The 15621-nt window shown below is 44.0% G+C and overlaps 6 protein-coding genes and 1 pseudogene across 9 annotated transcripts; 5 read left to right on the top strand and 2 right to left on the bottom strand.

The window, feature by feature from the left end:
- The first annotated feature begins 628 nt into the window (after positions 1–628).
- Gld (Glucose dehydrogenase) lies at positions 629–6512 on the top strand. The gene is made up of 3 exons (XM_020958089.2): positions 629–799; positions 862–982; positions 4161–6512. Exons 1-3 carry the CDS (start codon positions 632–634, stop codon positions 5747–5749), a joined length of 1878 nt encoding a protein of 625 aa, XP_020813748.2. The 5' UTR covers positions 629–631; the 3' UTR covers positions 5750–6512.
- Positions 6513–6540: 28 nt separating this feature from the next.
- On the top strand, positions 6541–7794 carry Obp84a (Odorant-binding protein 84a). 2 transcript variants are annotated; one of them, XM_086831848.1, is made up of 4 exons: positions 6541–6777; positions 7299–7360; positions 7416–7542; positions 7604–7794. In XM_086831848.1, exons 1-4 carry the CDS (start codon positions 6621–6623, stop codon positions 7696–7698), a joined length of 441 nt encoding a protein of 146 aa, XP_086687974.1. In that variant the 5' UTR covers positions 6541–6620; the 3' UTR covers positions 7699–7794. The 2 variants fall into 2 exon arrangements, with proteins under 2 accessions (XP_086687974.1, XP_020813924.2); XM_020958265.2 differs by lacking the exon at positions 6541–6777 and adding an exon at positions 6897–7238.
- Dtwd2 (DTW domain containing 2) lies at positions 7727–8761 on the bottom strand. The gene is made up of 2 exons (XM_020958264.2): positions 8568–8761; positions 7727–8506 (listed from the first exon to the last, which is right to left on the bottom strand). The coding sequence occupies exons 1-2, from the start codon at positions 8654–8656 to the stop codon at positions 7825–7827; spliced, it is 771 nt and encodes a 256-aa protein (XP_020813923.2). The 5' UTR covers positions 8657–8761; the 3' UTR covers positions 7727–7824.
- Positions 8762–8780: 19 nt separating this feature from the next.
- LOC110188338 (serine/threonine-protein kinase 16) lies at positions 8781–10415 on the top strand. Its single transcript, XM_020958045.2, has 4 exons — positions 8781–9235; positions 9305–9899; positions 9967–10101; positions 10161–10415. Exons 1-4 carry the CDS (start codon positions 9126–9128, stop codon positions 10275–10277), a joined length of 957 nt encoding a protein of 318 aa, XP_020813704.1. The 5' UTR covers positions 8781–9125; the 3' UTR covers positions 10278–10415.
- On the bottom strand, positions 10339–11631 carry LOC110188339 (G patch domain-containing protein 11). Its single transcript, XM_020958046.2, has 2 exons — positions 11255–11631; positions 10339–11196 (listed from the first exon to the last, which is right to left on the bottom strand). The coding sequence occupies exons 1-2, from the start codon at positions 11299–11301 to the stop codon at positions 10440–10442; spliced, it is 804 nt and encodes a 267-aa protein (XP_020813705.2). The 5' UTR covers positions 11302–11631; the 3' UTR covers positions 10339–10439.
- LOC110188629 (proteasome subunit alpha type-2 pseudogene) lies at positions 11585–12572 on the top strand (annotated as a pseudogene). Of its 2 annotated transcripts, XR_015271405.1 has the most exons (3): positions 11585–11602; positions 11668–11745; positions 11804–12572. The product of XR_015271405.1 is annotated as a proteasome subunit alpha type-2 pseudogene, transcript variant X2 (transcript). The 2 variants fall into 2 exon arrangements; XR_015271404.1 differs by lacking the exon at positions 11585–11602 and having other exon boundaries at positions 11634–11745.
- Positions 12573–12702: 130 nt separating this feature from the next.
- Noc3 (Nucleolar complex protein 3) lies at positions 12703–15540 on the top strand. Its single transcript, XM_020957983.2, has 4 exons — positions 12703–12816; positions 12878–14505; positions 14567–15190; positions 15252–15540. The coding sequence occupies exons 1-4, from the start codon at positions 12808–12810 to the stop codon at positions 15472–15474; spliced, it is 2484 nt and encodes an 827-aa protein (XP_020813642.2). The 5' UTR covers positions 12703–12807; the 3' UTR covers positions 15475–15540.
- The last annotated feature ends 81 nt before the right edge of the window (positions 15541–15621 follow it).

The following is a 15621-nucleotide window of genomic DNA, read 5'->3' as shown; positions in this document are numbered from 1 at the left end:
AGGGAAAAAGCTAACTAATAGTATACCTTTGCAGTTATCAAATCATCATAACTAAGCGAAAAATTCCTTAAATTTAAATCGGAGAGCATTTAAATGTTAGTTTTTATTAGGGCAACAAATCTGCATACTGAGTTTTAAAATTTAAAAAACTACATTTTTTGTGAAATTTTGACAATTTTAATGATGTAACCCCTTATAAAAATTTGAAAATTTGAACATTTTTGAAAAAATTAAATTTTGACCAAACATAGCTAGATCGATTCGGTTGTTAATTCTGATCAAAAATATATATGAAATATAGGGTCGGAAATGATTCCTTCACTGCGTTTCAAGCTTCGTAACGAAATTATAGTACTCTGCAAAGGTAAATAAAAGCATTATAAAAAGATTGAAAAATTAAGCTGATGAATCATATTTACATGCTTTTAATTGTCTCTTTAATTGTTCTTTAAAATGTTATAGTATTTATAGCTTTTCGAATAAAAAACAGGTTTAATTTAACTCATGACCCAATTCTATTTTTTCGAGTTTGAGTTTTCAAGTTCGTGTTCAAAGTCTTTTGATTGCATAATGCAATTTTGAGTTCTTTTGCCAAATCTTTAATTTTCCTTTCGTTTTTCAGACCATCAACATGTCCGCCAGCTCCTCAGCCTGCGATTGCCTGGTGGGCGTGCCCACTGGACCCACCCTCGCCTCCACCTGCGGCGGCAGCGCCTTCATGCTGTTCATGGGTCTGCTGGAGGTCTTTATACGCTCACAGTGCGACCTGGAGGATCCCTGCGGCCGGGCCAGCACTCGGGTAAGTGTCGATCACCTATGGACACCTGAGGCCATTGGGTTATATCTATATATATATTACAGTTTCGATCGGAGCCGGATTACGAGTACGATTTCATTGTCATTGGCGGCGGCTCAGCGGGATCTGTGGTCGCCTCGCGCCTCTCTGAGGTGCCCCAGTGGAAGGTGTTGCTGATCGAAGCGGGTAAGTGATGGTGGCGCAGCACAGCAACATGTTGCCAGCGATTCACGCCGCTCACGGCAATTAGAGGCACGTCATGTGGCATTTGTTTAGAAGTAATTGAAGCCTAACTGCGGCAACACACAACTGAAGCGCTAATGCCACTTGGGCAACTCTTGTGGCAAAGAAGCAACCGCAACTGCCACGAGCATTATGTAAACTAAACGAGCTGCCACCGCCAGAGGCAATCTCCATCCCATGCAAATGGCTCTTCCCTGCCTAGGATTTGCCTTAGATTCGAGCTGTTACAATGCCTTTGCCCAAGCCGTTCCGCTTGACTTTATTTTTTGCACTCAATAATTGTGTTGTTGATCACCGCCTGTTTTCTTTATGAATGAATTACGAGGCGCAGGCATCACACGTGAATCTCTGAGTTAGTACATTATTATATTCAGCCTTTTTGCTTTTGCAGTACATTCACTTTGGCTTAATTAAGCTCAAATATGCGTCAAAAATCCGCTTAAGAGGCTTTTTAGCACTGCATAATTTTAAATTTTATAGTCTGAACATTTGCAAACATGGGTGTTAAGGTAATGTGTTGCCTTAAAGCTGAGTTCATGAATTAATATATATTTATTATATTAATATTTTAGCAAGAAATATATATATTTGGTTTGTAAATTGTCATTTCACTTAAATTAAGTGCATAAAGTAATAAATAATTAGGAAAGGTAGCACAATGGTTACAGATAAGGAATTTAAAAATTAATAATTATCATATTCAGTTTGTTTTTATGCATTTCAATAGGTTTTTATAAATAATTGATATATATTTTGTCTCATGATTAATTAATAACTAAACCCATGGAAAATTAAAATGTCAAGCTCTTTTTATCAACTCGATATCTCAATATTCCCTATCCAATACTAAAAGAAATCCGTCATTAATCATCATTTGATTTCCATTTTCAACTAATGTCTTACTAAGACACTCGAAGAGTGTGGAAAATCACACCGACTATCTTTCAAGCCTGGGAAAGCATTCTAATGGCTCCATTAAAACTGCCCCATCAGCATTCTTGGATCCGCTTGGCTTACTTTCTGGGTCTCTCTCATCGGTAGTTTTCAATTTTTGCGCAAAGTAATTGCTTATAGCGACAATTTTTACGCCTCGTCACTAATTACACTAATTACACGAGACCAAAGCACACTAGAAGTTGTCAATGCGTTGGCGTTAATTATACAACAATGCCTGCGGCTGGAGTGCCATTAGCCGTGGCCATTATTACCTGGCTTATTATCCATACTGATATACCTGTATGAGCAGATAACTCCCGGCTTAAGTGCCTTTTGTTTCCATCATAATTCGGACTGGCTTGACATTAGACATGCAGCTCGTCAAAATTTAGTCAATGTCAAAAGCATGCCGGAAAAAAATTAAAGAAGCCAACTTGGTGCCTGGTACACTGACCCCCTAGAATGACCCTCGTCTAAGGTTAATGTCTTCTTCATACTCCTTGCACGTGTTCTAAATCTGAGCTCTAAATTTAAATCATATTCTAAATTATGCTTTATAGCCTAACAAATCATGTGTCGCACTTAAATCAAATAAATAATTTGGTCACTTTGGATTTAAGATACATTTATTTTTAGCTTATTTTGTCTTTTTTTAAACGATTACAGAAGTGAATACGGTGCCAGGTACACTGAACTCTTAATTAACTTTTGACTTGGGTTAATGTCTTCAGTTTGCTCCTGGCGCGTGTTCTAAATTCTAGATTTAAGCTGATAATATTAGGATTATTATTTAAAATATCTTCTATATACATCAAACTCAGGAATTACTTATCTTAGGTTCCCTAGTTGAACTTGAGAAATGTAAACTACGTTCTTATTCTAGCAACTTCAATGCCACCTCAGGTTACTCTTGCAGGGTATTATAATTTTAGTCAGAAGCTTGAAACACAGTGAAGAAGCCATTTCCGACCCTATAAATCATATATATTATTGATCAGAATTAACAGACGAATCGATCTAGCTATGTCCGACCAAAATCTATTTTTTTTTCAAAATTTTCGAAAATTTCAAATTTTCATAAGGGGTTACATCATTAAAATTGTCAAAAATTGACCAAAAATTTAGTTTTTTATATTGAAAAACTAAGTATGCAAATTTGTTCGGGCTATAAAAACTAGCACAGAAAAGCTTTCCGAATTGAAATTAATGCGTTTTTTGTTAAGTTATGTTGATTTCCATTTTTAAACTGCAAGGGCATTTAAACTTTTGTCTTGCCGAATTAAGCTTCTTTTTCCCCTCTTCTTTTTAATTAATTTATTATAATTACCATATAATGTGGTCATAAAATTGAGTCAATGCAAATTTCTTCTTGCCATCGAGTTATTTATGAAGTCAATATTCGAGCAAAGACGTCCGACTTGGTTCAGTCTCAGCTTAGCCTTTACTCCAAGCTAATTAGAATGCATTTCAGATTGGTGCTAATTGTTTTCTTTTAATTCTCGGCGTAAACACCAAAACGCATTTGTTTTTATTTGCACGACACATACGTATGTTGGATCTGGCCCCAGAACAAGTTATAAACAATATGGGGAACATATATAACGATTGTACTCAATGAATCAGAGCCGGTATTTTTTTCTCTTTCTAAATTTTTGGCGGTTTAAGTTTAAGTTTCCTTTTGTTGAAATACCAACTTAAATTATTAGTCAGGATTTTAGCGGTGAAATTTTTGGCTCCCACGCTATGGCTAGCAGCAATCAAAGATTACCGCTTGAATTGATTTAATTAACTTGAGTCGTGGTCCCGAGCTGAGCGGAAATTCTAGAACGCTGATTGAGCCAACATATACCTACTAATTACAATAGATTAGCCTGGCTTAAGCGAAAGCGTGCCTCGGATGTCCCAAACTCTAATTGAAGCCAAAGCCCACCCAAGCGCCGAAGGTTGGGCCGAAGTTGGCTTAAATGCCTTCTTAATGGCCAATTTGGGCCTATTTATCATGACTCACGATCAGTTATTGAATGGATCTTGGAGTTAAGTACATTTGTAGAGTAAACAAATTATCTGAGAGTATTATCTTCAATGAGTTTTTTAAATAACGAAGCCAAGCTTTGTGGCTAATTCTATTCTTTTTTATAATATCCATTAGAGTACTCATAAATATCTTGTTCTATGTAACTTTCAGGTGGCGATGAACCTGTGGGTGCCCAGATTCCCTCCATGTTCCTTAACTTCATCGGCAGCGACATCGACTACCGCTACAACACGGAGCCGGAGCGGATGGCCTGCCTGTCCTCGATGGAGCAGCGGTGCTACTGGCCCCGAGGCAAGGTCCTGGGCGGCACTTCGGTGATGAATGGCATGATGTATATCCGTGGCAATCGCGAGGACTATGATGATTGGGCAGCACAGGGTAATCCAGGCTGGGCCTACAATGATGTGCTGCCGTTCTTCAAGAAGTCGGAGGATAACCTGGAACTGGATGCGGTGGGCACGGAATATCACGCCAAGGGTGGTCTGCTGCCGGTGGGCAAGTTCCCCTACAATCCACCACTATCCTATGCCATTCTCAAGGCCGGCGAGGAACTGGGCTTCTCCGTGCAGGATCTCAATGGTCAGAACTCCACAGGATTTATGATTGCCCAGATGACGGCCCGCAATGGCATCAGATATAGCTCGGCCCGAGCTTTCCTGCGTCCAGCACGCATGCGCAACAACCTGCATATCCTGTTGAACACCACTGTGACCAAGATCCTCATCCATCCACACACCAAAAATGTGCTGGGCGTGGAGGTGAGCGACCAATTTGGTAGCATGCGTAAGATCTTGGTCAAGAAGGAGGTGGTGTTGAGTGCTGGTGCCGTAAACTCGCCTCAGATTCTGCTCCTTAGCGGTGTGGGTCCCAAAGATGAGCTGCAGCAGGTGAATGTGCGACCAGTGCACCATCTCCCGGGTGTGGGCAAGAACCTCCATAACCATGTGGCCTACTTCACCAACTTCTTTATCGATGATGCGGACACGGCGCCTCTTAACTGGGCCACGGCCATGGAGTACTTGCTGTTCCGGGATGGCCTAATGTCGGGCACTGGTATTTCGGATGTGACCGGAAAACTGGCCACCCGTTGGGCCGACAGACCGGATCTGCCCGATCTCCAGCTTTACTTCGGTGGCTACCTGGCCAGCTGTGCCCGCACAGGACAGGTGGGCGAACTGCTCTCCAATAACTCCCGGGCCATCCAGATATTCCCAGCAGTTCTTAATCCCCGTTCTCGGGGATACATCGCCCTGCGTTCAGCCGATCCCCTGGATCCGCCTCGCATCTTTGCTAATTACCTTACCGATGAGCGGGATGTAAAGACCCTGGTGGAGGGCATTAAGTTCGCCATTCGCCTGTCCCAAACATCGCCACTGAAGCAGTATGGCATGCGGTTGGACAAGACGGTGGTCAAGGGATGCGAGGCTCCGACCTTCGGTAGCGACGCCTATTGGGAGTGCGCCGTGCGGCAGAACACGGGTCCGGAGAATCATCAGGCGGGCTCCTGCAAAATGGGTCCCAGCCACGATCCCATGGCGGTGGTTAACCACGAGCTAAGGGTCCATGGCATCCGGGGACTGCGCGTCATGGACACCAGCATCATGCCCAAGGTGACGGCGGGCAATACGCACGCTCCCGCTGTAATGATTGCGGAGAAGGGAGCCTACCTCCTGAAGAGGGCCTGGGGCGCCAAGGTTTGACGAGTGGATGCGACGTGGACGTTGCATAGAGTAATTTAATCAAAAACTCCAAGCGAAAATTAAGCGAAATTACACTTAAGGCTCCTCTCAGCTCAGATCCAAAACTATATCTTTCTATATACCTTTGGCCAATCTAATACAATCTAATCCGATCCAATACCAAACGAAGGCATCTCACACTCTAGGCACACCACGTTGCGCAATCTCCAATAATGCTCTCGATAAGTTAATAACCAATAAAGTACTCTTAAACTAACTAACTACAGTGACCCACTAAAGATACAGTCGAACTTTCGTAACTCAAACCACAATAGATCCTAAAATCATGGCATTTAAACCACAAAAACCTACTATACTTAAAGAAAAAATATTAGAAAATATAAAACTAATATATATGGTTTTTAGAAAAGCGAGATTTTCATTATCTTTAGCAAAACAAACCTGAATATAAACATTAACGTTGAACCGACATAGTTTATTACTCGTTTTTACCGTCGAGTGTGTGAAGTTCGACTGTATGCTTAAACTTCGTAATGAACGTTCATTATAATCTACACTTTAAATACGTAATTGTTGTTTAGACCCATTCAGTATACAAATTGTATTTATTGTTTGTGGGCTACCAAACAATTACATACTTTTATTTAAACTACATATATAATTCTTGTGACCCAATATACCAATGTAAATTTCGTTTATCGTTCACTTTGCAATCGCACGGATGAACGGATGGCCTGAACTTCTGTATACGCGTATATTGCATGTATTTATTGTTCGATTAAAGTGCAACTATTTAGTTTAACTGCCTAACAAGCCTCTTAATTTGGTCACGTTTAGCACATGATTATGGATCGATCGACGGTATATATATCAAAGCAGCTAGAATTCCACTCACCAGTCAGAGTCTGCAATGTTTCGTTCTATATTCCTGGTTCCAGTGTTCTGCCTGATCTTAGTGGCCACCCAGGATGAAGTGGTGCCCGACGATCCGGAAGTGCAGAAGCAAATGCACGCAATGTTCTACAAGGCTAGAGTGGCCTGTGCGGATGAGAATTTGATTCCGTATGGTAAGTCACGGTACCTACAATTATTCAAACAAAATGATCTTTAATTGGTGAAACACTAGAGTGATTAGGGTCCCTTTGTGTGAAGCGTATACAAACTTCCGAGTTACGGGATATAATGCAAAAATTATTATTTGCATGGCATGATCAAAGTTATTTGTAATATAAATTTTAGTTTTTCTATAAAAGGGGAGTAACTGATATCCAAAAGACATTCAGTTAGTTTAAAATGTTTTCCACATTGCTCAAGTTCAGCTTTGGTCTGTTCAGCCTGAGTCTGTACTCTGTGCATGCTCTGCAGGATCACGCCAAGGATAATGGCGATGTTTTCATTATAAATTACGATAGCTTCGATGGTGATGTGGATGACATATCCACCACCACACCAGCTCCCAGGGAAGCCGACTATGTAGATTTCGATGAGGTCAATCGCATCTGCAATGCCAGTTTTATAACTCCAATGCGTGAGTTCGGTCGGGGAGATTAATGCTTGAAACGGAAACCTAAATCTAAAATCCTTTCAGCCAACGTCTTACAGTTTAATAGCACAGGTGAGCTGCCGGACGACAAGGATAAAACTAGCATGGTAAGTGGGTTTTGATTCACCCTTTTCTATTACCATTCACACGCGTTTTGGGCAGTGCTATTTCCACTGCTTCTTTGAAAAGTCGGGCTTGATGAAGGACTACAAGTTGAACACAGATCTGGTGCGCAAATATGTTTGGCCGGCCACCGGCGATTCCATCGAGGTTTGCCAGAACGAGGGCAGTAAGTAGCAGAAACAGATAGCTGGACCTACATTATGTAATCCTTAATCTTGCATCTCCAGAGGACGAACCGAATGCTTGCGAACGGGGCTATGCCATCGTCAAGTGTGTCTTCATCAGAGCCCTTACGGATGCCAGGAACAAGCCCACCGTCTAATAACTCCAAGCAAGCACATCTATTAACCTTTTTGCTAGAAAATTACGATTATTATTAAATATTGCTACGGCCAATGCACACATTTTGCACCAACTACTCCTCTCGACTGTTTTCTTGGCCCAACTATCACGTGCCGTCAACTCCACCACACACGGTGTTGCTGTAGTTGAGCAGGCGGCTCAACCGCTTGCCAATGGGCTTGGGGTACTGGTTATTCTTCAGCAGGAACTCCTTGGACTGATGCTCTACGGCCCCGTTGTCCAGTTGGTACTTGCAGAGCGTGTGTAGGGGTCGCACAAGCGATTGCTTCAGCTCTGGCCGGGCCTCGAGCACGGCCAGGCACTGGGCGGCGGTTTCCAGGGTGCTGAGGCAGCCCTCAGTGGGCTGTGTGCGGATAATGTAGTCGCTGATGCCCACGGCGATTAGCTTCACTTGGCGTAAACTGTGCAGGGCAGGGCTACTGGCGTAGATTGCTTTGGCCTGTGGCCAGGTGCCGTCTATGAGGACCAAGGTGTAGGGACCGGCGCTGCGATCGACTTCCTCTAAGGGAACCGAGTCCCGGCTGGGATAAAGCAGCAATGTCGTCGGGGAATCCAAGATTCTCTGCAGTTCCGCGTGGTTTTTGTGATTCGGAAACCGCTTGCCCTTGTAGACCACACACTTTCCGGGCTCCAGACCCAGCTGGAGCATCAGGGCCGTTCGAAGCGATCGCTTCTCCTCAGCGGGATGCTGCAGAATAACAATCTGCGAGGTCACCGCCTCTGGTGGATGCGGTAAAGCTGGACACCAGCAAACAACCACCGGTCGTCTATGAAGATTTGAGCATTTAACTTGGATTTCAGGATGGGATTTCCGGCTTTACCACTCACTTGCACTGCTCACACTTGTCGCGCCTGTCGGGCGGATCGGCGCTGATGCCGACGAGATCCATCCAAGCTTCATTTTCGTTCGTTTCCATTGATTAAATTAAATTAAATGCTGGAATTAAAACTCAGCTGAAGATACTCGCAGAATCAACCGTGAAGGAGTGACAACCCTGGCCGCCACATGGCCAACCCAACCACCCTGTGCTTGCAACAGCTGTTATTAGCAAAAGGGAATCAGCGTACATGCGGTGGAAAGTTACTGAAAAAGTGATTTTTATTTATATTTAAATTTAGGGACCCTTAGTACTAATAACTATCATATCCATCGATTTGAGAAAAAAACAAATATAAAGAGGACAATTACAATTAAGGTATTAATAAAATAAATTAAATAATTAAGCAGTTTCAATTTATCCACTAATTTACGATCACTGCAAATTGTCAACTCTTTCACGCATAAACTATGCAGTCCAGCTTTCTGTTTTCTATTTAGGTTTTATACATGAATTAAACTAGTTGTTAGGCTTAAAGTTTTAAAATTTGTAGTGTAATTTAAGCAAAATGCAGAGTATAGGCTGGACGCTGATTATGAAACGCGGCTGCTTGTGCCGAAAGGAGACCCTGAACATCAACGGATCCCGTTACACGGTCCGCGAAAGGCTAGCTCAAGGGTTTGTATTCCAGTATATGGCACTATCTCATTTAAAATATCTAATCTCTTGCTGACACTGTGCATACAGAGGCTTCAGTCTCATCGACCTTGGAGAAAACGCGGCTACGCGCCGGAGCTATGCGATAAAGCGCATCACCTGCCACAGCATCGACGACCAGAATATAGCCCTGCGGGAAATCGAGAACTGCCGGAAAATTGACTCGGAGAACGTCATCCGTGTGGTGGACTACGAGCTGAAGGGTCAGGCGGACATTGTGATCAACACCACCAGCACCTTGTTCATCGTGCTGCCCTATTACAAGCATGGAGCTCTGGCGGATCATTTGTTGGTAAGGGCGCGGAAACAGGACCACATGCCCGAGGCGCAGATCCTGCAGATTTTCCTGGGCGTCTGCGAGGGACTGAAGGCCATTCATGAGGCAAAGCCGGTGCCGCTGGCCCACCGGGATCTAAAAACTGCCAACATCTGTCTCTCGGACTCGTTCGAACCCATCATCGTGGATCTGGGCTCCATGACCGAGGCACGGCTGCAGATCGTGGGTCAGTCGGATGCCCAGCGGCTGCAGGACGAAGCGGAGGAGAGGAGTTCCATTGTTTACCGGGCCCCTGAACTTTTCACCGTGAAATCATACTGCACCATCGACGAGAGAACGGATATATGGGTAATAGCTTATACATCTATATAGATGCTTAATAATATTCTTATATCAACTGAAATTGTCATTTCAGAGTCTCGGATGTGTGCTGTACGCAATGTGCTACTTTAACTCACCCTTTGATCCCATCTACGAGCGAGGAGACAGCGTGGCCTTGGCCGTGCTAAGCGGCAATGTAAACATTCCAGAAGATTCCATCTACACAGATGTAAGCAAATCTTCTGAAGCCTTACGAATACATTTATTAAATCCCATCTATTTCCACAGGACATGCACGAATTAATCAACTATATGCTACGCACCGATCCAATGGAACGACCGTTCATCTTCAGTGTCATCGAGCGCACCCACGATCTGATACAGAAGCTTGAGGGTCGCTTGTAGCTCCCACTTACTGGATTCCATCTCGTCTAAACGCATTTCATAAGCCAGATACACCGCTAACTGTTTTTTGACTATGTATTATTGTAACATAATTGTAAACCTGCAGAGATTTTTGTGAAATAATGTCTTATTAATCTAGCTTTTTATTTGTTTAGTCTAATACTAGTGTTCGTCGCGGGTCAGTCCTGGACAGTTGGAGTCTAGATCTGCCGAACCCTCGTAATGCGTTCCACACCAGTAGCAGAACGAGTAGGCGGTCCGCAAGTAGCCAGTGAGGAGCTCCAGCTGCTCGACTGGAGTGTATTGTTCCTCTTTGGGCGTCTCCTCTTCTTCGGTCGGATCATCTTCTTCGGCATCGCTATTCCCTTCCTCCTTTGGCTGGGGTGGCCAGAAGAATTCCAAATCTGGCAGAGTAACACCGGCTTTTAGATCCAAGGACTCGCAGGTTTGTTGGCATCTCCTTATGTCGTATTGCAGCTTCCTCTCCTCAGCTTTTTGAGTGGCACGTCTTCTATAGGCTTCCGTGCTGATCTCCTCACCGGATTCAATGCCCGCCCTTTGCAAGAGATGTGCTCTTCTTATTTCCTGTCGCTTGGTAGCCAACTCTGCAACGGCCGCATCCCGTCCTAGGCCTCCACGTCCTGTTTTTATCGTTATTCCCACAGGTTCTTTACGAGCATCGGGTTGTTTTCCCAATCCAGATCCCGCTTTGTAGCCCATTTTTGCCAGGAGTTGAAAACCCTTGTTGTCCGTCGACAGCGGTTTGTTAAGGGATTGCTGGAGACGTGCATTGTCCACGGTACCAGAAGTAGCAGTAGCCTCCCTTTGTCTTTTCCTTTGCTCCTCTTTTTTTGTTTCAACTTCAATCTGTCTTTTCTTGCCCCGATCCTGGACCAGGCTGGGACGCACCTCCTGCAAGCTGTATGGAAAAATACAACTTAGTTAAATTCCTCTACCTAATCTTTTCTAGATTTCACCCAGCCAGGAATTTGTCCGACATATAATCATCTTCTTCGTCAGACATTTGATGCTTCAAAGGTGCAGTAATAACAAATTCGCAAATGACAGCACGGAGAGTCAAGTTAATTTTCAAAATAAAAACAATAATAAGACCGGTGTTTTTATCCTATTGTGTGATAGTGTGACCAAAATCCATTCTTAATCAGCTGGACCCAAGGCCTTTATAAACTGTTATATGTACATAGTTATCGAATTTATCTGTTGGCGCCAAATTTAAATTTAATTGATTTCTAGTCTTATTGAAGTTAAAGATTTGTTAATTTTTCTCACACAAAAAAAAGAAGGATTATGAAAAACCTTAAGTGGTATGTAATTTTATAAACAATTTTATATTAACTTACTGGGCGGTTATTGACACTTTTACATAAAGCAAAGTAAGCTCATCTGTTTAATGTCATTGTGTTTTGAATGTTTTATTGCTAATCCCCACATCTTGTTTCTGCACAAAGTAAGTTGGCGATAATTTAATATCCCACAAATCAAATATACTGCCACTAAACCCACAGGAAAGATGACGTATGAATACCATTCCGCCTTACTGAGTGCTGAGCGCCGAAATGTGCAATTGGAGAACGCCCGTGCAGCTATAGACCTTGGATCAATTTCCGTGGCCATCACAGCGTGCAACGGCGTGGTCATTGCTGCAGATAAAACGCCCCCATCGCCGCTATATGATGTGGACAGTGTTCGCCGCGTGGAAATGATAGCCAAGCACATCGGCATGGTTTACTCGGGAGTAGATCCAGACTACCGCATCCTGGTGATAGCGGCTCGCAAGGTCGCCCAACTCTATTACCTGACCCATATGAATCTGATCCCGGTAAAAGAGTTGGCAAAATGCATGGCTATCATCATGACGGATCACACCAATCTCTATGCGGTTCGGCCATTTGGCGTTTCGCTATTAATCTGTGGCTGGAGCGACGGATGTCCACAGGTCTACAAAGTTGATCCTTCGGGGCTGTACTCCGCCTGGAAGGCATATGCCCAGGGAAAGAATGCGGTTCATAGCAATAACATGCTGGTGGATCGGTATAACGAAGTATTGAACACCGACGACGCTGTTTACACCGCCCTCCAGGTGCTGCGGCAGAGTGGCTGCGAAATGATTTCCGACAACATCGAGATCGCAATTTGCAGTTCGAACGGATATCGTCGTCTGGACCACGGATCAATTCAAAAGTATATATCCCGTTTTTGCTCTTATTAAACGGTTTTTATAGCGTTATACTATGCTTTTAAAAATATATAATCAATAGGTTAATTTTAATTATATTTGAAAATTATTTTAAATTGTTTTAAAATTGTGTTATTAACCAAAAAGAATTTAAATAATAATTTTAATTTAAATACTAAACCAAAAATACCGCCAAGTCGCCTGAAATTTAGTTGGCAGCACGTAAGCAGCTGTTTTGGTTTTTTTTTGGCAAATGGACAGTCCCCTTCATTTCCCATGTGCTTCTTGTCAACATTTCGTGGATTTCGGTAAAAATTAATTAAAATCAGCAATATGGGCACTGTAAGTACTTTAATTTACCATATATTTCTAATAATGATCTATTGAAACCGTTTACCTGCAGAAAAAGGTGAAAATCAGCTCGGTGAAGCGAGCGGCTCACCTTAAGTCGAAGAAAACACCGCTCTCGAAGCAGCAACAACAAAAGAATAAGCAGAAGCGCGACCAACTGCTATCCAAGCGGGAGCAGGGCCAGAATATATTCTCTCAGAAGGCCCGGAAGAAGGATAACCTGGCCCAGCGGAAAAAGCACAATAAACTAGCCTCCCTGGGACTGAATCCTCTCGAGCAAGATGACAATGAAGACGATGACGATCAGATGCTGGACAATGTGGCCGACATGCTCGACGGCGACGACTTGGCTCTACTGCAAGCCAACAAGCGCAAGCGAAAAGCCAAGAATGACGACGAAGACGGGGCTGACCAGCAGGCTTCTATTGGCTTGGAAAGGGCCTACACCTCGGACACGAAGAAGGAGCAAGCGGCGCAGAAGATTAAGCTGGATTTGCTGCCAATTAAATCAAGAGATGGTCAGATCATCACCCGAACCACAGAGGTTGATTATCTGCCAAAGCCCAAGCTCAAGAAGAGGGATGAAGAAGTGGAGGACGTAGAGGATTCCGAAGAAGAGGAGGACGGCGACACCGAGTTCGAGGACAGCGACGACGATGTGGTCAACGATGACGAGGCAGCATCAGCAGCCAAACATGTTCCAAAGCTCATTTCCACAACGGACCTGCTGATTGCTCGCCAGCAGGAGATCGAACGGCAGAAGTATCGCATAGGAATCATTTGCTCTGGGTTGCTCGAAAAGCCCGAGGATAAGATGCGTAATTTCCATGCACTCTACGAGCTTATGGACGAGATAAACCCAGCTACTAAGCTGCCCAACCTGATGCCCGTACGGAAACTGGCCATAATATCCATAACGGAGATCTTTAAGGACATTCTGCCCGAGTATCGTGTTGGCCAGGTGGACACCAAGATGCAGACACTGCGTAAGGCCACTCTAGAGCGTGTAACATTCGAAAACGCTCTGCTACAGCAGTTCAAAAAGTTCTTGCAGAAGCTGGAGCATCTCACGGCGCAGGTGAACAAGAGAGGCGGTCTGAGGACGCCGCAGACTATCAAGTTGGCCACCGTGGCTGTGCAATGCATGTGCGAACTGTTGGTGGCGCATCCCTACTTCAACTACGTGCAAAACATAGCTCAGCTGCTTGTCTACATGTTGAACTGCAATTACCAGGAGATGAGAACGGCGGTCAACGAGTGCTTCCGAACTGTCTTTGCCAACGACAAGAAATATGAAATGGCCCTCTTCATTGTGAGGCGAATTAACAATCTTATCAAGACGAAGCAGAACAATGTCCATGTCGAGTGCATCACCTGCCTGATGGGTCTGAAGATTAAGAGCGTAAATCTGGATGCCGAGAAGGAGAACGAGCTGAAGCAAAAGAAGCTGGAATCGCACCGTCAACGTTTAATTAGTCTGTCGAAAAAGGAGCGGAAGAGGCGAAAGAAGCTCACCGAGGTGAACAGGGAACTGGAGGAGACCCGTGCCGAGGAGAACAAGCAGGCCAAGAACCTGAAGCTCACCGAGATCATCAAGATGGTATTCACCATCTACTTCCGTGTGCTGAAGAACGATCCCACGTCTCGAGTGCTGAGCGCGATTCTGGAGGGTTTGGCAGAGTGAGTTTCTTTTACCATACTGCTCGTAGACTCCGATCCCTAATCATTGATTTTATAACAGATTTGCCCATGTCATCAATCTTGACTTTTTCGCTGACCTCATCGATGTGCTTAACCGCATTTTGGAGGAACAAGAAGAACTGGGCTATCGGGAGCGACTGCACTGCATTCAAACTATATTTGTGATTCTGTCCGGCCAGGGTGAGGTGCTGAATATCGATCCCATCCGATTCTACCAGCACTTCTATCGGAATATGCTGGCCGTGCAGGCTGGCAAGAACCACGACGATTTTGCCATTATACTGCGCACCTTGGATGAGGTACTGGTGAAGCGAAGGCGGAATATGAGCCAGCAGCGTCTTATGGCGTTTGTGAAGCGCCTGCTGACGGGCAGTTTGCACCTCCTTCACAACGGCACCCTTGCGACGTTGGGTACCATCAAACAGACCTTCCAGCTCACCTCAGTGCTCGATGCTTTGCTGGACACGGACACTACCATCGGCTCTGGCCGCTACGACCCCGAACTGGACGATCCAGAGTACTGCAATGCGTCCAGCACGGCATTGTATGAGCTCGCCCTCCTGTCGCGACATTATCATCCCACGGTGCGACGGATGGCTATGCATATAGCCAACGGAGTTCCAGCCTCCGGCGAGGGAGCGCTACCCACCGATATTGGCAAGCTGTGAGTCATTGATACGTTCATATTATTAATATATTATTATATATTCTTCATCATTTTTTAGCTCATCGCACGATCTGTTTGAACAGTACGACAGTACGCAGATGGCCTTTAATCCGACGATACCGCTCCCGAAGGCGGGTCAACCCAAACTGAAAAAGGGCAAGCAGCTATATATACGATCAGATTTCAAGCAGGAATACGGAAAACTGTTGAGAGAGGGCAAAGCTTCACAGAGTAAAGATAAGAACATGCTACAAATTAATTTTCTTAGTGCACTCCAATAAAGTATGTTAAGAGATTTTAAGCTTGAAAGATTAAGACAATTTAAATATAATGTAAACGGAAAGAAATTATTTCTGAATTTCACTTTAACAACGGCATCAGTTGGATTATGATTAAATCATATAAATCATAAAATTTTCCTATTGAAA

Source organism: Drosophila serrata, unplaced genomic scaffold (assembly GCF_035046125.1).
Source record: "Drosophila serrata isolate PLE 108 unplaced genomic scaffold, ASM3504612v1 contig_241, whole genome shotgun sequence".
Classification (NCBI taxonomy): Eukaryota; Metazoa; Arthropoda; class Insecta; order Diptera; family Drosophilidae; genus Drosophila; species Drosophila serrata.
The sequence above is the reverse complement of the archived record's forward strand: the minus strand, read 5'-3'. Positions and strand labels throughout refer to the sequence as shown.